The sequence below is a fragment of the Stigmatopora nigra genome, chromosome 7, assembly GCF_051989575.1.
Source record: "Stigmatopora nigra isolate UIUO_SnigA chromosome 7, RoL_Snig_1.1, whole genome shotgun sequence".
Lineage (NCBI taxonomy): Eukaryota > Metazoa > Chordata > Actinopteri > Syngnathiformes > Syngnathidae > Stigmatopora > Stigmatopora nigra.
The window spans coordinates 14,680,645-14,704,363 of record NC_135514.1 but is presented as its reverse complement, the minus strand read 5'-3'; the positions used below and the strand labels follow the sequence as shown (position 1 = coordinate 14,704,363).

General features: G+C 33.7%; 1 protein-coding gene across 1 annotated transcript in view; it reads left to right on the top strand.

Annotated features, from left to right (window-relative positions):
• grik3 (glutamate ionotropic receptor kainate type subunit 3) overlaps positions 1–17,376 on the top strand; it is a 96,974-nt gene extending 79,598 nt beyond the window's left edge. The window contains exons 12-16 of the mRNA XM_077720734.1: positions 3,746–3,864; positions 9,719–9,936; positions 13,306–13,531; positions 14,735–14,985; positions 16,499–17,376. Of these exons, the coding sequence (XP_077576860.1) occupies positions 3,746–3,864; positions 9,719–9,936; positions 13,306–13,531; positions 14,735–14,985; positions 16,499–16,885 (1,201 nt within the window). The 3' untranslated portion in view covers positions 16,886–17,376. The remainder of the gene's footprint in view (positions 1–3,745; positions 3,865–9,718; positions 9,937–13,305; positions 13,532–14,734; positions 14,986–16,498) is intronic.
• Positions 17,377–23,719: the final 6,343 nt, after the last annotated feature.

The window sequence follows — 23,719 nt, the reverse complement described above, 5'->3', positions numbered from 1 at the left end:
TAGTACTAGTAATACTACTTAGTTCATTTTTGTCTTTTTGTTATTTAGCGTATTTTCACATAAATAAGACTTGACATGCACAAAACTGCAAGGTTACAACGCCATGACGCAAGAAAATGTGGCCGATACGGTCATTTATTTCAAAATAGAGAAAAGATAAACGGATAAAATGCTTAACAAAATTTATTTTGATGTCTATGTATGAAATTCAAGAAAAAAATAAACCATATTTTCCTTAAAACGTCAAAAAAAAAGTACCTACCTAAGGATGACAAACTAGACCGCTACGGACAAACTTCCTGGTTGTACTGCTCACCTGATTTCCTTTTTTTAATTTGTCTACATGCAGGCAAAACCCCTTTTAGAACTGTGCAATTCACCAATCGATTCAAAAAGTATCTCAGAAATACCACGTTTGATGATTTTTCTTTTTAGATTTTCCCTTCAAAATAACACATTTGTATTCCCTATAAAAACCATCAAAAATGGAGGTGAAAATTGTGAATCAGGGGGCGGCTTATATGAGAGAAATTTTAAAATTCAACCATTTTAAGGCAAGTTTAAGGGAACGGCTTATATGCGAGAAATTGTAATATTCAACCATTTTTAGACAATTTTAAGGGTATGGCTTATACGAGAGAAATAGTAAAATTCAACCATTTTAAGGCAATTTTAAGGGTACGGCTTATACGCGAGAAATTGTCAAATTCAACCATTTTAAGGCAATTTTAAGGGTACGGCTTATACGCGAGAAATAGTAAAATTCAACCATTTTAAGGCAAGTTTAAGGGAACGGCTTATACGCGAGAAATATGAAAATTCAACCATTTTAAGGCAATTTTAAGGGTACGGCTTATATGTGAGTGCGACTTATATGCGAGAAAATACAGTATATTTAAACTGCTTTGCTTATAACAGACACAAATGTTTTTTTTTGTCTATTATAAACAAACCGTTAAAAAATACAAGATCATCAATCAAAAACATCATTTAAAATCCTCATTTTTGTGTTTCTCAAATCATAATTGCTTTTATTTTGGAGTTAATTCCACTGGTAATTTCGATTTTTTTGGCATTTCCTGCTTCTTTTCATGCAAAAGTGGCACCCACGCGCAAAAAAACAAACCAAAATGGAAGATGAGGTCGCTCAAGTGCAAACAGCTGCAGACCCCCAGTCGCTCGTTTTGTCAAAAAATGGCAAAGAGGGTCTTGGAAATAATAATGACAGATTGTGATATCAGGTGGCTGGCCTAGATAAGCTAAAGGCTTGTCAAAGTGCATTCTGGGAGTCAATGAGAGGGCGCCGGAGCACTTTGGTGCCAAGCTGACATGACTGATTAAATCAGGAGGATTCATAGGTTGGATGATGATACGTTTGGAATTATTTTATAAAAAGTATTTGAGGTCAATGATAGTATATTTTAGTCATATAACTAAAGCAATTACATAGCTGTTAAATTATGGTTATGCCATATTTTTTATGTTTTTTTGTCATTTTAAATGTGCAAAATGTTAATTTTAGATGCCAAAAAAAAATTCTTGTTCTAATTTGGCTGCCAAAATTAATTGATTTATGAATTGATAGGTTTTTTTGATTGTGGGAGGATCTTTTTTGGACATTAAAATTAGTATAAATATTGTTTTTTGAGCCTATTAATAGGAAATATTTTCTTATGTGTCAATTTAAAAAAAAATACAAAAATTTAATCCAAAATTTTTATGTTTTATGCAATATACAGTTAATTTTTTTCTTGAATTTCATTAATAGACGTCAAAATAAATTTTGTTAAGCATTTTTTTGTTTATCTTTTCTCTATTTTGAAATAAATAGCCACATTTTCTCGCGTTATGACGTTTTATTTTTGTCGCCTTGCAGTTTCGTGCATGTCAAGTCTTAATTTATGCGCATATAAGCCTTACCCTCGACCCAGTCATCATTTTTTGGCACAAAACACGGCTTATATGCGAGAAAATACGATATTAAACAGCATTGAAGGCTTAAAATCCCAGCAAAATTGGTCTAAATTATACGTTACACCAAAAACCATTCAACAAGTCAACAACAATGACTTTAAAGTAATATAACCAACCACTTTCCTAATTAAATAAATGACCAAGCTCCTCCCACTAACCCCCAATGACATTTCCATCCCCTCAAAAAACCTCATTTAACACAATCCACCATAAAACCACTTCTGCCTAGCAACAAGATACTATTCCACTTTTTTTTGACAAGGGCATCAAATGTCACATTTGAGGAACAAATCCATAAATAAATAAAATCCAGCCTGCTGCCATTTACCCGCTATAAATTCTATTTATTACGCGACATTTTCATCCGGCAGCTGCCGAGATAAAACATCTGCCACGTCACGTTTTTATTTATTTATTTTTTTACCCTTTTGGAAGTTCTTCCAATAAATTTTGAAAAATCTTTCCACGTTTTTTCCCGGAAATGTAGCCAATGCCCTTTTTGTCCTTTTGATAAATAATAACTGTAATAGACTATGGGATGAAAGCTCAAGTAGATCACGTCAGTTTTCATCAAAAAATGTATTATCCCCATCATACAACCGTATGTCAATCTAATGACATGCCCCCGAAGTCTAATATTTCAGTCGGATTTTTTTTAATAACGGGCTGACGGTCATTTTTTTACGAGGTATTGAAATAAAGCGTATGCCTAGGCTTTTTTAGGAGCATAAATAAATAGTTTTTTGGTGATTTAATGTGATCTTAATTAGGTTTTGTCAGGGAATAGGGTCATTTTTGCAAAAAAAATATGGAATGAAAGAAATTGGAATGTATTAAAAATTGTAGTTTTGAAAAATTTTAGTTAAAGTTGTTTTTTGAGTAAATCTAAAGTACGGGTGTCAAAGTGGTGGCCCCTGGGCGAAATTTGGCCCGCTGTATGATTTTCGGCGGCCCAAAAAAGTAAATGAGTGCCGATTTTCTGGTTTTTAATTAACTTTAAATGAATATTATAGATGTAGACGTAATAAGTCCTGTTTTTTTTTATTTTACCACAATAATTGGAGTTTTTTTTCATTCCAAATTGTATTTTTTTTGTTAAAAAATCATTTTGTAAGATATGTTTTAAATCTAAACTGAATATTTAGGGATTTTGATTCAGTTCTTTTAATCTAATTTAATTTTAAATATCTAAAATGTTTCTTCTTTCCCCTTTGATTGTTTTCTATAAAAAACTGATTTTTAAATGAAATTTTAACCTTTTTTTCCGTTTTAAATAAAAAACAAACGGTCAACATTTAAAGAAAAATGCAAAAAAATGGAAAGAAAGAAACTGGAATGTAGTAAAATTTGCAGTATTAAAAAACGTAAGCTTAAGTTGTTTTTTGGGGTAAATCTAAAGTACTGGTGTCAAAGTGGCGGCCCGAGGGCAAAATCTGTCCCGCCACATCATTTTCTGCGGCCCAAAAAGTAAATGAGTGCCGATTTTCTGGTTTTTAATTAACTTTAAATGAATATTATAGATGTAGACGTAATAATTCCTTTTTTTTTTAATTTTACATTAATAATTGGAGTTTTTTTTCACTCAAAATTGAATTTTTTTTGTTGAAAAAGTATTTTGTAAGATCTGTTTTAGATCTAAACCGAATATTTAGGGATTTTGATCCATTTCTTTTAATACAATTTCAAAAAGTGTCCGTTCACAAACTGGTGTATGTAAAATTGGGTGCCATTTTTGTTTTTTCTTCAAAACCCATTTTTTTTTCATCTTCAGATTCAGCCCTTACGAATGGTACGACGCCCACCCCTGCAATCCAGGATCCGACGTAGTAGAGAACAACTTCACGTTGCTCAACAGCTTCTGGTTCGGTGTCGGCTCCTTGATGCAACAAGGTAGGAATTAAGTCCCGCCCCTTTCTGTAAAAAAAAACCCCTCCCCATCAACCCCAATTTTTCTCCACTACCGCTTCCCGCCTCTCTAACTGACAAACCGCGGGATTCCGCTATTGTTTATCCGGGAGATGTTCACCCGCCAAGAACGAGCCTGGAAGTGCTCCGTCTTCCCCGTCATGGCGGGGGGTGCTTGTCACCCACCTGCTGTTTACCACCCAAAAAAAGAATAAGAGAAACTCGTTGTCGGGTATTGTAAAGCGAGACGAGATAGCTCGGTGTGTTTATTTCCCGGTGTAAAATCCGTTGCTGCCCCTTGAGGGGGTCCGGGATGGGGAAAAAAGGAACAATCGGAAGATGGCGTTTGACAAATGTCGGCTGTCAGGTGGTCTCAACTGGCGGGTGTGATGGATTTGGAGACGTTTAATTGCTCTTAGGTTGACCTGTAGTGGAATGGGGATATGGCTCAGGTATACTTTGAGTGTCTGTGGGATTTGATGGTTGTCCATGTAGGTTGACTTTGGGAAGGACTGTTAGGGGGACAGTCGGAAAGGCTTATTCGGGTTTTTGTTTTGGTTGTAGATTGCAATGGGAACAATGTTGAGGTAGATATGGCAGGAGTCAAAGTTTTAGTTTGTTTTTTTTATAGTTGATGTGATTCTCTTAAATGAACATGGAGTTTGATTGGATTGGATAACTTTATTCATCTCGTATTTGGGATATTTTGCAGATTTTCACAGTCGCAAGAGGGTGAGAATACAGACACAGCAAAAGACATTTTAGATGTTAATAGATAGGTAATAAATAAATACATGAATAAATATATATAATACACATACATACATATACACATATTCATACATATACATACATACACATACATGCATATACATACATACATATACATATATTCATACAAATACATACATACATGTACATACAATACACACACATACATACATACATACATACATACATACATACATCCATACATACATACATACATACATACATACATACATACATACATACATACATACATACATACATACATACATACATACATACATACATACATACATACATACATACATACATACATACATACATACATACATACATACACACACACACACACACACACACATACATACATACATACATATACATACATACATATACATACATATACACACATACATACATATTTTCTACATACATTCATATACACATATACATACATAATTTCTACCTACATACATATACACATATACATACATATTTTCTACCTACATACATATACACATATACATACATATTTTTTACATACATTCTATTGCTGAAAGAGCTTTGGAGGGACTCCACAGACTCATGCAGGGGTATGGGAGATGCTGTCCATGATGGTCAGCATCCTCTGCCCTCCCACTTCCTCCAAAGAGTACTACCTTGACTTACAAATACTTCTAGCAAATCATAATTAGAACAATTTCTAGTGTTCAACCAGCTAGCATAGCATGCATGTTTTTAGCTGGCTAGAGTCACCTGGATAGGTTCTTCCGGCACCCCCTGCGACCCTAATGAGGATAAAGTGGTTCATAAAATGAGATGAGATGAGATCAAAAATGGCCTATAATTGGGTGTACTTCACAGTGTGTGACTGGTAATAGCTAAAAAATGTCGTTTGGTGAAGACTTCTTCACTACGCTTGTCTGCCAACTGTGGTGACAGCAACTGAGACTGAAGCCATTTTCCTTGACGCGTTTAAAATGCAAATCGATGTTGGAGGCTTGAGAAAAGTAAAAAAAAAAGGAGCAGCTTGTCTGTGGGAGTGAGGTGCCGCCACCACCGACAACAACACAAAGAACGGCAAAGACGTTGAGGTGAAAACGCAACAAAGCGCGCCAAATGTGGTCTTCACTTGACAAGCAACATATGTCTGATCATTTCTTGCTACCTTGACTTCGTGGTAGAAAAATGCATTTTCTTGTTTTGCTTGTTACTTCAGATTCAAATTTAGGGATTTTAAAAATGTACTTGAAGGTAGTACTGTCAAGAAATCTATTTACCGTGTTTTTACGACTATAAGGCGCACTTAAAAGTCGTACATTTTCTATAAAATAGACAGGGCGTCTTATAATCCAGTGTGCTTCATATATGGATTTTTTAAATGTGTTATTCGTTGAGGGTGCGCCTTTAAATGCATTGCGCCTTATAGTCGTGAAAATACGGTATAATAGTTCAACATTTTTGTATGATCCCCAGATCAGTCAATTAATTGTATCTATTTTTTAATGGTCTATAATGGTCATTCCATATCTTAATTAATAATTGAATTGTCATATTAATGAGATTTAAAACTTGACGACTAAGTGCACAAATAACAAAACTAACAGACAAATAAATCCTCCATAAATAATAACAATAAAAATAATAATATCTTTTCAGTCAATAATGTTAATAAATAAAATAAATTAAAAAAATAAGCAATAAATAAGTAATTTAAAAATTGACCACAAGTTGCACAAATAACAAACTAACAGACAAATAAATCCTCCATAAATAATAACAATAAAAATAATAATAAATTTTCAATCAATAATATTTATAAATAAAATAAAAATAATAAATAAGTAATTTAAAGCTTGACCACAAAGTGCACAAATAACAACAAGCTCATAGACAAATAAATTCTACATAAATAACAATTAAAAAGTTAATAACAATAAAAATAATACTAAATATTCATCCAGAAATATTAATAAAAAGGATATTGAATTATAAATAAGCAATAAATAAATAAGTATGGTGGATTGAGTGTTTAGCATGTCGGGCTCGCAGCTTTGGGGTACAGGGTTCAAATCCAGGTGCCCTGAGATTGGCTGGCCACCAATTCATTGTATCCCCCACTTGGGATATGCTCCAGCACCCCCCTTCTACCCTAGTAAGGATAACACAAGTTCAGAAAATACAACAAATAATGAGTACTCCATAACATAAGTAGCAAAGTACACAAAATAACACCAATAGCCTGAAACAAAACATTTTCAACTTCAAACCCATTTTTTTGGCCGGATTCGACGCAGAATGAATCATAATGTGCAACATTGAATAACAAACTTTCTATTCTTGTGTGGGCTCAAAACATATCAAACAATACACCAACCAAAAACAAACATATTGACATTTTGCCTCTATTTAAAAAAAATCCAACCTTACGACTTACACACCATATGCAATTTTATTCTATTTTTTACAGCGTGGAATTTAATCCAATGATTTCTATTGGTTTTCATCACAATCCGTCCATCCCTACAGTCATAGTGAGTTAAAGGGACAGTGCCGTCCCTCCCTTGTTTGTAACCACAAAGGACAAATGCAATCAAATTTGGTGGAAAAGGTTAAAAGAGCATAGCACTCTGTCCAGCCTTCTCATTGGCCGAAAACACCGCCCTCCCTTTCCTACATGGGCTTGTTACTCTTCAGAATTACTGTCATAAATCTTCTCAGTAAAGTAACACAGTGTACACGGACCACAAGGGTATTTTAAAGGTTGTCAGAGATGAGATATAAAGTAACTTTAGCATCCGTCAGTGGGCCATTGGCGGGGTTGAATTGCTGTGTGGTGGAGAGGCGGAGCTTTATGGTCCATGTGTGTGCTTGGAGATCGGAAATGACTGTATATTTTGTAGTGTAATACTGAAAGTTTGGGGTTTTTTAGATGGTGACACAATTAATACTATTGGAAGTGTGTTTTTGTGTGTGTAATTCATAAGTTGGTGAAAAAATCGAGTTTATTTTACTTGATAATGTGATATAAGGTGGTTGTTCTTGTTTGGCTCCAGTTTTTTTATCTAGGTCTATAATGTATTCTGTGTCTTTTTGTCTGTTTTGCTAATGCAACCAAAAAATTTAACAAAAACGGGATGAAATTAAGTTCTAACTTAACCTAAAGTTTTGCTCTATCTAAGGGAAGCCTGATAGCATGTTTTATTTAGCATATTTTAGCAATAAATGCTAGATAAAAAGCTTTTATTTCTGACAAAAAGCTGACTTTAATTCGGGTTTTGAACTAAATAAATAAATAATGTTTCTTGATTTTTATGATCAGCAACTATAGAATTTTTAAGCAAAAATTGGCCCTCTTTTTAAGCAAAATTTGCATTTTTTAAATGATTTTTTATTTTTCAATGAGTTATGATGCTTGTTAAAATGCCTGATGGAATATTTTATTTACATATTTTAGCAATAAATGCTAGATAAAAAGCTTTTATTACTTAAATATAGATCTGGAACCAAATAAATAATGTATTTGATTTTTATGATCAGCTACTCAACAATTTTTAAGCAAAAATGGGCTGAATTTCTAAGCAAAATTTGCATTTTTTTGAAATTACATTTTTTATTTTTCACAGAGTTATGATGCTTGTTAAAATTCCCAATAGCATATTTTATTTAACATATTTTAGCAATAATGTACTTGATTTTTTGATCAGCTCCTCAAGAATTTTTAAGCAAAAATGGCCTCCAAGTCTGGAATAATCCATCTGAGCAAAATTAGCATTTTTTAAAAATATTTTTTTATTTTTCACTGAGTTATAATACTTGAGCAACATGAGCGCAGTATTTAAGAACCCAGAGTGTCTACTCAAGGTACTACACAGATAGTGTAGATGATGTACATTTATGACTTGCCATTGAATTCTCCGGTTTTTCCGGGAACTCCATAAAAGGTTTTTATTTGTCGTGTAAATCACGGGGCGCAATACCGTTTTACAACTCTAACCTGCTTGTCTTCGCTAAACAATTCACTTTACATTTATTTTCCCAGGAACACCGCATAATTATTTCCACCGGTTAATGAACAAACACAGATGCGTCTTTTTAGAGGTTGCAAAAATCGAACAATGTGGTTATCATGAATTGCTTTTTTAATGAAAAATAACCTTGCAAATAATTAAAACTTGGGATAAAGTTAACAAAATAAAAGCTGAACAGGGTAGACAAATACCTATGAAGAGGCAAAACATCGTTTAATGTATTTTCTCGCGTATAAGCCAATTTTTCCACCAAAAAAAATCTAGGGTACGGCTTATATGCGCAAAAATTCGACTTGATATGCACAAAACGCCATGAAGAAACATTTATTTTAATGAAATTGAATACAATTCCAGAATAATTTTTTTTGCATAAGAGCAATTTTCCCACCAAAACACAAATTACAAACGTGAACAAAATTCCAGAAAAAAAACTTATTTTGCATAAAAACAATCCTCCCACCAAAAAACCCGCACACGGGGTTTAAATACACAGTCATCTGATGACAAAATACAAACGTGAGCAAAATTTCAGGAAAAAAAACAACTTATATTGCATAAAAACAATCCTCCCACCAAAAAACATGCACACGGGGTTTAAATACACAGTCATCTGATGAAAAATTACAAACGTGAACAAAATTCCAGGAAAAAAAAACTTATTTTGCATAAAAACAATCCTCCCACCAAAAAAACATGCACACAGACTTTAAATACACAGTCATCTGATGACAAATTACAAACGTGAACAAAATTCCAGAAAAAAAGCAACTTATTTTGCATAAAAACACTCCTCCCACCAAAAAAACATGCACACAGGGTTTAAATATACAGTCATCTGATGACAAAATACAAACGTGAACAAAATTCCAAAAAAACAACAACCTTATTTTGCATAGAAACAATCCACCCACCAAAACACATGCACACGGGGTTTAATTACACAGTCATCTGATGACAAATCACAAACATGTGAGCCAACACACATCAGGCAAAACGATCCGGAAACCCCAATAATGTTTAAAATTGCTTTTTTTTTGCAGGTTCCGAGTTGATGCCAAAGGCCTTGTCCACCCGGATCATCGGCGGCATCTGGTGGTTCTTCACGCTGATCATCATATCGTCTTACACGGCCAACTTAGCGGCGTTCCTCACCATCGAAAGGATGGACTCGCCGGTGGACTCTGCTGACGACATCGCCAAGCAGACCAAGATTGAGTATGGTGTAGTTCGCGATGGCGCCACCATGACTTTCTTTAAGGTACTCTTCCATTGACTAAGATTTTTTTCAATTGCGAAATTCCCGGAATGAGTGTAGGCCTCGCAGTTCTGAGGTCGTGGGTTCGATCCAATGTCGATCCTCACTATTTGAATGCTCTGCCTGGGCTTTCGTGGATTTTTTTCAGGGTAGACCAATTTCCCCCAATGACTATTTAATGGAATAATACAAAATCAACATATTTTTTTCAGGAGTCGATTAATTATTTAGTAAAAATAGATTCCAAATCAACTTTTTTCAGCTTCTTAATTAGTTGGTAAAGGCATATATTTTTTATTTTGAAATATATCTAGAAATATTTTTTAATACTTTTATTCATTTATTTCACTTTTGAATTGAGTTAACTAATAGTAAAAAAGGTAAAAATTTTAATTTCTTAATATATTTAGATTGAAAATGAATATATATATATTCAAAAATCAATTTTATTTTAATTTATTTACATTTTTTTAAAACAACAGTGTTTGTTTTTAATACTTTTTTCCAATTAAAACATGTTTATAATATTTTTATTCCTGCTTTTTAATCGGCGACACCGATTTCTCTAGTTTTTGATTGATTTTCAATGGTAAAAATGTATCAGAATTTTATTTTTGCCAAAAAACATGAAGTCGGCATTCCTTGGCCACACAAAATATTTTAATCTTGCCCTAAAGCCTTGAGTTTAATATCTGCACTATGCCGGAAAAAAACGTGCTGATTATTAGCCGTTTAATCCGACCATCTGGCTAAAAAAGATTGTACATTTTATTCCAACTGTAAAAAATCGTTCCTTCGTATTTTCCTTTTTCTAAAGTTAGTCTTTTTATGTTTGTTTATTTTGCCTGCAGGCCTTTTTGACTCAGTTTTTTATTGTTTACAGTTTTGGCATCAACACTACTGTTAAATAACACATGCCAAAGTTAGTTCGATCCAAGTTATAACAATTCTATTTCATTTATTTTGAAGGATAGCAGTGATTTTTAGCTTTTAAAACTGAGTTTCTGTCACAGTATTTTTTGCAGAATTTTTCTAAAATTATTTTAACGACAATTAAGTAACTTAAAATATCTATTTTTGTTTTAATCTCCATTTCCAAGGATAGCTGTGATTTTAATCTTTTAAAACCGAGTATATTTTGCGGATTTTTTCAAAAATTACTTTAACGACATTTAAGTATCCTAAAATATATTTTTGTTGGTTTTAATCTCCATTTCCAAGGATAGCTGTGATTTTAAGCTTTTAAAACCGTGTATTTTTTGCGGAACTTTTCAAAAATTACTTTAACGACAATTAAGTATCTTAAAATATTTTTTTTGTTGGTTTTAATCTCCATTTCCATGGATAGCAGTGATTTTAAGCTTTTAAAACCGAGTATTTTTTGCGGAACTTTTCAAAAATTACTTTAACGACAATTAAGTATCTTAAAATATTTTTTTTGTTGGTTTTAATCTCCATTTCCATGGATAGCAGTGATTTTAAGCTTTTAAAACCGAGTATTTTTTGCGGAATTTTTCAAAATTAATTTCAACAACATTTAAGTATCTTAAAATATTTTTTGTTGGTTTTAATCTCCATGTCCAACTATTTTTTCGCACTTTTAGGTCCAATTGCCAAAGTTGGTCTTTCCAACGTCTCCAACTAACGATTAAAAACTCATTAAAACTCACCAAACTGTCATTTTCCATTCAAATATCAACATTCCAATTTTAAGCAAACACAGGCTTCCGTAAAACGTCCATCTCGTGCCTATTTGAAACGGCTCTGGCTCTTTTTAAGACGGCAATTATCCGGGATTAGACACGGCGGAAATGTGACCCTGGTATAAAACACCGTGAAATACTACAGGACTTGCAGCTTGGCAGGAATGCGAGACTAATGGATTGGCTGCTTATTGCTGCTCGAGTAGCACTTATGAGGATAAACGTGTGCGGCGCTTCGGTGAAATGTCCTTCGTAATCCCGTGACAAAGCCGAGCGGGAATCGTGTCCGCCGGTAGCTTTAAAAAAAGATAAGAAACAAGATGGTGGTCATAAAGTTATGCTTTGGGCTAAATGGAAACTGGACCAAGGGAGCAGTTAAAATTCCTCACAGTCAGTTTAAAATGATAGAATTGTATTCATAACACAAAAAAAACCTAAATATACCGTATTTTCTCGCATATAAGCCGCGTTTGTCGCAAAAAAAATTCGAGGGTGCGGCTTATATGCGCATAAATTAGACTTGACATGCATGATAATGGCATAATGTGGCTAATACGGTCATTTATTTCAAAATAGAGAAAAGATAAACAGATAAAATGTAAAATAAAATTAGTTTTGACGTCTATGAATGAAATTTAAGCAAAAAATAAACTGTATTTTGCATAAAACGGGAAATAACTTACATATGTCTGCTATTGCTCGAATGTTACGGACACACTTCCTGGTTGTACTGGTCACATGACTTCCTTTTTGAATTTTTCGATACTCTTTAGGAATGTCCAATCCAGTAATTGATTGATACATTATCTCAGAAATGTTTTTTATTAAGATTTTCTCCTTCAAAATAACACATTTGTACTCCCTATTAAAAACCATGAATATGGAGGTGAAAATTGTGAATCAGGGGGCGGCTTATACGAGAGAAATTGTCAAATTCAATGATTTTATGGCTAATTTAAGGGTACGGCTTATACTTGAGGGTGAAAATTCAGTCATGGGGCGGCTTATACGAGAGAAATTGTCAAATTCAATGATTTTTATGGTAGTTTTATTGGTACGGTTTATCCACGAGGGTGAAAATTGTGAACCATGGCGCGGCTTATACGAGAAAAAATGACAAATTCAACAATTTTATGGAAATTTTAAGGGTACGGCTTATAGGCAAGGGTGAAAATTGTGAACCATGTGGCGGCTTATATGAGAGAAATCGTCAAATTCAACGATTTTATGGCAATTTTATGGGTACAGCTTATCACGAGGGTGAAAATTATGAACCATGGGAGGGCTTATACGAGAGAAATTGTCAAATTCAACGATTTTATGGCAATTTTATACGTACGGCTTACCCGCGAGGGTGAAAATTGTGAACTATAGGGCGGCTTTACGAGAGAAATTGTCAAATTCAACGATTTTTTGACAATTTTATTGGTACGGCTTATACGCAAGAGTAAAAAATGGGAACCATAGGGCGGCTTATACAAGAGAAATTGTCAAATTCATTGACTTTATGGCCATTTTATTTGTACGGCTTATACGCGAGTGCGGCTAATATGCTAGAAAATACGCTACTCAGGTAAGAAATAGAAGAAAACAATAGAATTCTAAAAACTAGCATGTAATAGAAACTGTTCCTTCACTTAGTTGCCATTTTTTTTTGTTTTTCCATCAGAAATCCAAAGTCTCCACTTTTGAGAAAATGTGGGCATTTATGAGCAGCAAACCCAGCACATCCCTGGTCAAGTCCATCGAGGATGGCATCCAGCGGGTTCTCAAATCCGATTACGCCCTCATTATGGAGTCCACCACCATCGATTACATCACCAAGCACAACTGCAACTTGACCCAGGTCGGCGGACTCATCGACAGCAAAGGTTACGGGATCGGAACTCCCCTCGGTAAGACCATGGGGGTCATGAAAAATCATTTTTAATAGGATATGTTACTATTATCTGGTCTGGTGGAGAAGTGGTTTGCGTGTTGGGCTCATAGTTTTAGGGTCGAGGGTTCAATACCAGGTTAGTCCTCACTGTGTGGAGTTTGTATGTTTTCCCAAGGTTTACTTGGGTTTTCTCGGGGTATTCCGGTTTCCTCCAGCATCCCATACATGCATGGATTCATATTTTTGTCATTTTTATAGGGCCATAATTTGTAAAAATTAAATTTTCAACATCAGTTTTTTATAGATTTAAAACAATGTTTATTTTAGTTTTTTTAAATATATTTTTAGATTTTACAAAATTATTTTTTAACTAAAAAGACAGAAAAATGGATTAAAAAATGACAATTATTGATTTAAAAAGGAGAAAATCAGGAAATTTAATATACATTATGTAGATTTTTTTAAATAAATGGATTAAAATAACTGGATTAAAAGCCCTGAATATTTATTTTTATAGATCTAAAACCAGGTTTATTTTAGCTTTTTTTAAATATATTTTTTAGATTTTACAAAATTACTTTTGAACTAAAAACACAGAAAAAAATGGATTTAAAAATGACAATTATTAATTTAAAAGGGGTAAAATCAGGAAATTTAATATACATCTATACTCTTCATTTTAATTTAATCTTAAAACAGAAAGTCGGCACTCATAATTTACTTTCTCGGACCGCAAAAAAATGATGTGGCGGGCCAGATTTGGCCCCCGGGCCGCCACTTCGACACCAGTCCTGTAGATTTATAAAAATTACAATAAAGCATATGTCAGACTCAAATTTTAATGTAGCCCAGACAAATTATCAAAAAAGTGTGTATTATAGTCCAGAAAATACCCCAGTCTTAAAGCTCTATATAGAAATATTCACTATATATATTTTCTTGCTTATTTTACCAAGTATGATTACGAGTGTATTACTGCAATATGCCTAGATTGTACCGTACCTCCTCTTAGGTAGATAGGCTAGGCTCCGGCACCCCCAATGAAGAATGACTTTACTACATTGTCATCTTTTTAAATTGACAAACTATCTTGGGAAGCCTTTTCCTGAGGACGGTGGACAATGTCTTTGTTATTTTTTTTGTCGTGGCTCATTATCTCGCAATCCAGCTGGCACTCGGCGCAAAGGAACCAAAGCGTCCTCCTGTGTTCCGCCTCCAGGTTCGCCATATCGTGACAAAATTTCCATCGCCATTCTGAACATCATGGAGGACGGACGACTACATATGTTGAAAGAAAAATGGTGGAGCGGCAGCAGCTGCTTGGACGACGAACGTCGAGAGACGGGTCCCATGGGGATCCAAAACCTGGGCGGCATATTCATCGTGTTGGCGTCCGGCCTGGTGTTGTCGGTCTTTGTCGCCATCGCAGAATTCGTCTACAAATTGAGGAAGACGGCGGAGAGAGAGCAGGTGTGTGTCTCCGTCAAGTTCATCCCAAAATACAGTCGTACCTCTACTTACAAAATGAATTGGTTCCAAGACTTGTTAAATTTCGTAAGTAGAAGTGTACTTTATATGTAAATTAACTAATATGTTCCATGATCTTCACACAAGTACCAACTAAATCCTTTAAAATTGGTCAGTGTCCCACAGTGGTACCTCTACTTACAAAATATTTGGTTCCAGAATTTTTATCTTAAAATTCGTAAGTGTACTTAATATGTAAATTTCCTAATTAGTTCCACGGTCCTCATACAACTACCAACTAAACTCTTTAAAATTGGTCAAAGTTTCCCACAGTCATACCTCTACTTACAAAATGTATTGGTTCCAAGTCTAACTTGATAACTTCGTAAGTGGTGTACTTTATATGTAAATGATCTAATTTGTTCCATTGTCCTCACACAACTACCAACTAAACCTTTTAAAATTGGTCAAAGTGTCCCACAGTCATACCTCTACTTACAAAATGTATTGGTTCCAAGTCTAACTTGATAATTTCGTAAGTAGAGGTGTATTTTATATGTAAATTATCTAATTCGTTCAATGGTTCTCACACAACTACCAACTAAACCCTTTAAAATTGGTCAAAGTGTCCCACAGTCATACCTCTAATTGGTTCTAAGACTTGTAACTTGAAAATTTCGTAAGTAGAGATTTACTTTATATGTAAATTCTCTCATTGGATCCATTGTCCTCACACAATTACCAACTAAACCCTTTAAAATTGGTCAAAGTGCCCCACATTTGTACCCCTACTTACAAATTTAATTGGTTCCAATACTTGTAACTTGAAAATTTCGTATGTAGAGGTTTATTTTATATGTAAACTCTCTAATTCGTTCAATGGTCCTCACAAAACTGCCAACTATACCCTTTCAAATTGGTCAAAGTGTCCCACAGTCGTACCTCTACTTACAAAATGTATTGGTTCCAAGTCTAACTTGAAATTTTCGTAAGTAGAGGTGTACTTTATATGTAAATTATCTCATTTGTTCCACGGTCCTCATACAACTACCAACCAAACCCTTTTAAAATTAGTCAGTGTCCTAATTTTCTATGATATATGTGAAGAAACACAAAAATTAGAAAATACTTATTAAGGAAAATATTTATTAATGTCTTAAAATAAATTAAAACCAATTAAGCCTATAAAATATCTTCCCCCGCTCCCATTATACTGTGTAATCTTTTTCCATCAGACCGCGGTAAGAACCTTTTCTACCAGGGCCAAGAGCCATCCACTTTATAGTACATTTTAGACTTTTACGTGTGCCCTCAATGTGTGTGCTATGTGGAAATATGTACCGTCATTGCATTTATACAGTTTTTAATGGCTTAATAAGTCAGACCAAATTAAAGCTAAGGCCTTTACCCACCCGGCCCTTCCCCATCCTGCCATCCTCACCATCTTCACCATCCTCATCATCCTCACCATCCTCCGCCACCCCCCCTCGCGCTCCTCCTCCATTTTTGCCCAGAGGTCTTTGTGCAGTGCCATGGCGGACGAGATCAGACTGTCGTTCACCTGCGAGAGGCGTGTGAAACACAAGCCGCCGCCGCCTCCTCCGCCACCGCCGGCAACCGCTGCGAAGACGGACGCGGTGATCAACATGCACAACGTCTACAACGACCGCCGTCTCCCCGGAAAGGACAACCTGAGCTGCAGCGCTGGGAGGACCCCCGTCTTTCCTTGAGCTTACGCTCCCCACAGGGTAAAAGCCTCCTGAGCAACGTATCAGGGGCCCTGCCCGAAACTAGGGACAACGGTATCGACGGGATCCTACGGTTCTCTCTGAACCACAGCGATATGGGGACGCTGACCAAACACGGACAACTCAAAATGGCGGCGTCGGCCACACAGGTATGACGACACGGACCCGGAGAAAGTACGCCAAGCGGTTTTCCTCGGAGAAGAAGTTCTCGAGTTGACAACTGTCAGATCCAGATCGAGAAAATAAGAAGGCAATAAAAACCAGGCGTACGATTGGTCCCCAACCACTTGACGGAAGGACATTTCTTCCTTTACCTGCAGTTTAAAACATACATTTTGAAGTTCTGTTTCTTCACAAGCCAATCAAACGCAAGCAATGAAATCACCCACACCTGACATTTGTCTATGTGTCCTTATGAGATTTCCATAGATTCGAACCCAAAACCGGCCTCATGCGAGCATGACTTTGTACGAGTGGACTGTTCATCTGTTTTAGGTTAAAAAAAAAAATCTTGCCAAAGAAGTGACCCTTCAAAAACAATCGATGTTTGGATGGAAACTGTGACGAGATAGATGGATTAGAAAAGACACTCGGACGTTTGGTCGCCCGGACGTTTGGTCGCCCGGACGTTTGGTCGCCCGGACGTTTGGTCGCCCGGACGTTTGGTCGCCCGGATGTTTGGTCGCTCGGACGTTTGGTCGCTCGGATGTTTGGTCACCCGGACATTTGGTCGCCCAGACGTTTCACAACATGACAGATTTTACTATTGAAACCAGCTCTCAAAATTCTATTCATGAGAGAATTTAATATTTAAATATCTACTGTTGAAACCAGATCTGAAAATTATATTCACGCGGGCGACCAAAACGTCCGGGCGACCAATCGTCCGGGCGACCAAACGTTTGGGCGACCAAACGTCCGGGCGACCAAACGTCCAGGCGACCAAACGTCCGGGCGACCAAACGTCCGGGCGACCAAACGTCCGGGCGACCAAACGTCCGGGCGACCAAACGTCCGGGCGACCAAACGTCCGGGAGACCAAACGTCCGGGCGACCAAACGTCCGAGCGACCAAACGTCCCGGGCGACCAAACGTCCCGGGCGACCAAACGTCCAGGCGACCAAACGTCCGGTCACAATTAGAAAATCAACAAAGATCTGAAACAGTTGGATTTCCTTCCCAAATCCAATTGACGGGTCTCATATTTAATGCAAATAATCGACACTTATTGTAATTGTGATTTAAACTGAATGTAAAAAAAAAAACTAATCAGAATCACTTGAATTGTTCAGCTTAAATCCCGATTACGACAGTTTTTTTTTTAGCTAAAATCTACTTACTTAAAATATGGTCGATCCGTCACATAAACTTAAAAACTAGAGTATATGTTAAACTACGAGTGACTTCTGGTCATAAAAATCAACCTAAATATTTTTATCCAATCAAAATTGAACATATGACTTAGCCACCTTCATTTCAAGCGCTACTGCTTCACTTGGTTCACATTTCTGTCTAAAAAAATCAGCTTCTTCACTTAAAAAAATCTCATTATTTCCTAAAAATCCCCCAAATTTCTCCCAAAACTCCAAACACGCCATCATGTGAACCAAAACAATTATTTTTCATTAAAAATTCCAAACAAAAACCACTCGACGGACGACATTTGAGCAAATCTTTCATAATCCGTGCAATTTTTTGACTTAAAAAATCCTCCCATCAAACATTCCGATAAAAAAAAATCGTAAAATATCAAAGTTAGCATCAAGATAAATGAACTGAGTTTATAGTACTATAATATTATTCATAAAAATCCATATTTACACCCTCACATCTGTTCAAGTGGACCTAACGACCTTCAGCAGGGGTCGTCAAAAACGCGCTGACGAACCTCTGTGAGGTTTGCAAAATACATCACCACATAAAACACAAAAAAATTAATATATTAGTATTAAAGTTTCAAAAAAAAAATATTGAGTGTAAAACTTAGCATGGGTCAAGTTAGCGACCCGTTGTAAAATTGTTTATCCGATTCCCTGCAAAGTAGAGTGTGTAGATAAGATGAGCAGGAAACAAACGTATTTTGCTAAAAATTTCTACTTGTTATTAAAATAAATTTAAAAAAAAACTTGCAAAAGTGTTGCATAGATTATTTATTTCAATAGAAAGCTCACTTTAATCCTCACTTTGTCCTACAGCCACTGAGCCCAGTATTTATTATTTAACGGAATTATATTGCATTTTTTTGATGGATTAAATTCAGCCAAATGGGAAAATATCTGTATTTTTTTTATAGTTGGTATATTTATATGATATATGAGTGTCTCTATGAGATTACAGTTTAAATTAGCAAGAACATAATCTGATATACAAAAGTATTATTTGACAAATCTATAGTATTGACAAAAAAATTGGAATTTTTTGACTGTTTTTGAAAGAAAATTCAAAATTAAAGTGACTTATGAGTATGTTTTAGTTATTTTTGTTTTTTTAATATCTTAAAAGTTAGTTGTGTTTATTTTTTTTCATAAATGATGTTATCAATATTTTAAAGAATATTTTTATGATTTATTCCTCATTAGGATTATCAAGAATTTGAGCAAAAACTGTCCAAATAATAATTTCTACCAACAGTTATTGTTTTTGTTATTGTAGTTTGGTAGTTTTACCCTAAAATGTTTGTTTTTATGACACAAAGAATATCATAAACTCCATTTTCAAATTAACTATTGAAAACTTTTCTAAAGCAAAATTTTTGGTAGAAAAGTAAGTAAGGTTCCCGGCAAAAATACACCAAATGACTACTAAAGAAGTAGTTTTCATTTTTATTCCTATCTGTTATAAATACTGTAGTACAGTGGTACCTTGAGATATGAGCGTAATACGTTCCGGGCCTGAGTCGCTATGTCGATTTACTTGTAACTCAAATCAACGTTTCCCATAGAAATGAACTAAAAACTAATTAATTCGTTCCAATCCTCTGAAAAAACACCCAAATCAAGATATTGTATTGGAAAAACATTTTTATTTGTTCTAATTCACCATCTATTAACACAATAACAAAAAAACTAGTGGTTTAATAGTACTAAAATGTGTTTAATAGTACTCAAATTAGACTTTTTGCATGGCAACGCGCTCGTAACATAACACAAACTTGGATTACAATGCAAACACACTTAAAATAAATTTAATCTAACCTTACACTAAACTTAATGCTATTTTTCTTTAAAATGTTGATACCTTTCTTCACCTGGGTTGGCTCTATTAGCCCCGCCTCCACCTTGACTTTCAGATGCAACCTATCAAGGGTTGTTTACTTTTGTACCCCCTTCAAAATACTCCCAAAATGATACACACAAATGTCCTCACAATAGTATAACGCACAAACAAGAAGTAGTAAATACTCCTCTCGTATTAGCAATTAAGCTCCGCCCTTCCCACTGACTAACAGGGAAAAAACACTTTAAAAAAATGCAAGGCTCCGCCCAGTGCTCTTAAAGACGTTACAGTGTCCATTATGTATGTATGCTCATATATATCAAAATTTGTCTCGTATCTCAAGATAAATATTTCCCTGAAATTTTACTCTTATCTCAAATTACTCGTGAATCGAGGTACCACTGTACTACTTTCCCCAAATACTGGATTAGTTTCCTCAGTGAAGGTAATTAACTCTTTGAAAAGTTAAAATGAATAATGCCATTTAACAAAAGTGAGTAAAAACACGATAAAAGCAGTGTAATGTAACGTTTTAGTTTTTTAATTTAATTTTTAAATGTGGGGAAAAGTATGATGTACCCCCCAAAAAATGGAGGAGAGAAAAAAAAATGTTGGTGCCAACCAGGGTTTTTTTCTTTGTGGAACATTGAGAATTTCTAATAAATATAGTTTTTGAAAGGTTTTGTACAAATACAAATAAAATAACATAAGGGGGAAAGATTTGCTAATATGTGTATGTGTTAATATGGACATTAGAATATGAGAGTAGAATAAAGGGGGGAATATTCAGATAAATAGCAATGGGAATAAAAAAGACGTTATTAAGATATTTTCTTTTTAACACACTGTGAATTAATCAATTGTACAGTTTGCTGTATGGGATATATGACGTTTGAAATAAAAAAAAATAGCCAACTGTATACTTTGGTCCGGAAATATTTACGTAGGAGACGTTTTTCGGTTTTTTTGAGTTAGCTTAGCATTGTTGCTATGACGAAAGATTTTCTAAATAAAATGTGCTATATATATTTATTTATATATATATATATATATATATATATATATATATATATATATATATATATATATATATATATATATATATATATATATATATATATATATATATATATATATATATATATATATATATATATATATATATATATATATATATATATATATATATATATATATATATATATATATATATATATATATATATATATATATATATATATATATATATATATATATATATATATATATATATATATATATATATATATATATAATGTATTAAATTCTATTGTACTAACTTTAAATTCATATGAATGCAGAAGGGTGCAAGATTAAATATAAGAATACAATTCATATTTCACATTTCCCCCATGAAGTAACTTTGAAAAAAATTGTATTAACATATTTACTCTAGGAGACGTTATTCAAATTTTTGGAGTTAGCTTAGCAATGTTGCTATGACAAAAGATTTCCTAAATAAATTAGGGTGGTTAATGCTATCATGGTCAAACTGCAGTCCGCGGGCCACATACGGCCCATCAAGCTTTTTAATCCGGCCCGCCAACGTTGTCCAAATATATATATATTTTTTATCCCCAAGATGGCGCTGTCACATGGAAGCCAGTGGCAGTAGCTTTGTCCACTCGTATTTGTTTTTGGTGTTTTACAGCCCCTCTATCTTTTTTAAATGACATTTTAATATTTCTTAATACATTCCTTTACTTACTATACCTTGTACCTTATACTTTTTACTTTAACAATGAGTAACGAGTATGTTAATACTTGAGTCCTTTTTTTCAGTTTGTTTCATATGTACTCTTAACGGATGCACTTTTTTATTTGTATCATATCTTGTCCTGACCTGGCCCATCTGTCACATTTTTAAAGTCAATATGGCCGCCGGGCCAAAAAGTTTGCCCACCCCTAGTTTAATATGATAAACAACGACTTCTGAGTTAGTACTATTTTATTTTTTACCAGTATTTTATTTTTTTTAGACAATTTTAAGCCAACCAAGGTAAGCCAAAAAGACAATATAATTTTTCTAATGCATTTTTTAACTCAAAAACTGTCATCCAATCCACTCATGTAATTTCCTCACCATGTTATCCATCGTGCTAGCAAAATATGACTGTGTTTTTACTGAAATATTCCACTTTTTCTTCATAGTTCCACCTCGCAGGTGCGAGGGGTGTACTCCTCGCTCCAATGAACAACCTCATTGTTGTCCTACTCGCTGGTGTTTGGAGCGCCGTTGGTTTTTGATGACCTTGACGGCGCCGTCAGGCAGCCATGTTGCACTGGAGCATGAAGGCTGCTGCGTTTCACCAGTTTCCTCCCAGGATTGCCGCCAGTATGAAAAAGGCAAACATGCTTCGGAGATGCTCGAAAACGAGGTTAGTGGAACAGGAAAAAAAACTGCAAAAAAAGCCAATGTGTTGCTGTTGTTAAACCTGGAAAAGGAAATTGGATTGGATTTGATTGGATAATTTTATTTATCCCGTAATTGGGAAATTTCATTTTTACAGTAGCAAGAGGGTGAGAATACAGACACAGAAAAAGACAAAATAGATATATTACAAGTAAGTTCATGAATAAATAAATAAATACACGGATAAAAGTATGAATAAATAAGCGTGTTTCTGAAATATATATATATATATATATATATATATATATATATATATATATATATATATATATATATATATATATATATATATATATATATATATATATATATATATATATATATATATATATATATATATATATATATATATATATATATATATATATATATATATATATATATATATATATATATATATATATATATATATATATATATATATATATATATATATATATTATTGTCACAGTAGCAAGAGGGTGAGAATACAGACAAATACTTTTTAGACATAAAAAGATACTTAATAAGTTTATAAATAAATAGATAAATAAATCACTTGCTGAAATACATATAAATATATATACATATATATATATATATATATATATATATATATATATATATATATATATATATATATATATATATATATATATATATATATATATATATATATATATATATATATTATTGTCACAGTAGCAAGAGGGTGAGAATACAGACAAATACTTTTTAGACATAAAAAGATACTTAATAAGTTTATAAATAAATAGATAAATAAATCACTTGCTGAAATACATAAAAATATATATACATACATATATATAAATAAATATACATATATATACATTCATATACATACACATATAAATATCTACATACATATATATAAATAAATATACCTATATATATACATACATATGTATACATCATATACATACTTACATAAATATATACATCATATACATACATACATAAATATATACATCATATACATACATAAATGTATACACATACATACACAGATGTACATGTATACATATGGTATGTCTTAATACTTGTTTTGTTAAAGAGCCTGACAGCTGTTCATATTTGGTAATTAATGTTACATATAAGTTATTTCTTTGTAAAAAAAAAAATCAAATCTAGCCAAGTTAAATAATTTGACCAATTTCTTACGTAACTGATTGCATAACATTGACTTTTAAACACAAACTGGTCTATAACCACAATATGACGTTTGCCGATCCCGACTTGGAATCCTGCTATCGCTATCTTACGAGATACTAGCAGCTAACACGCGGGTTCAAAAATAAGAATCCCGATGTTATGTGTGTAC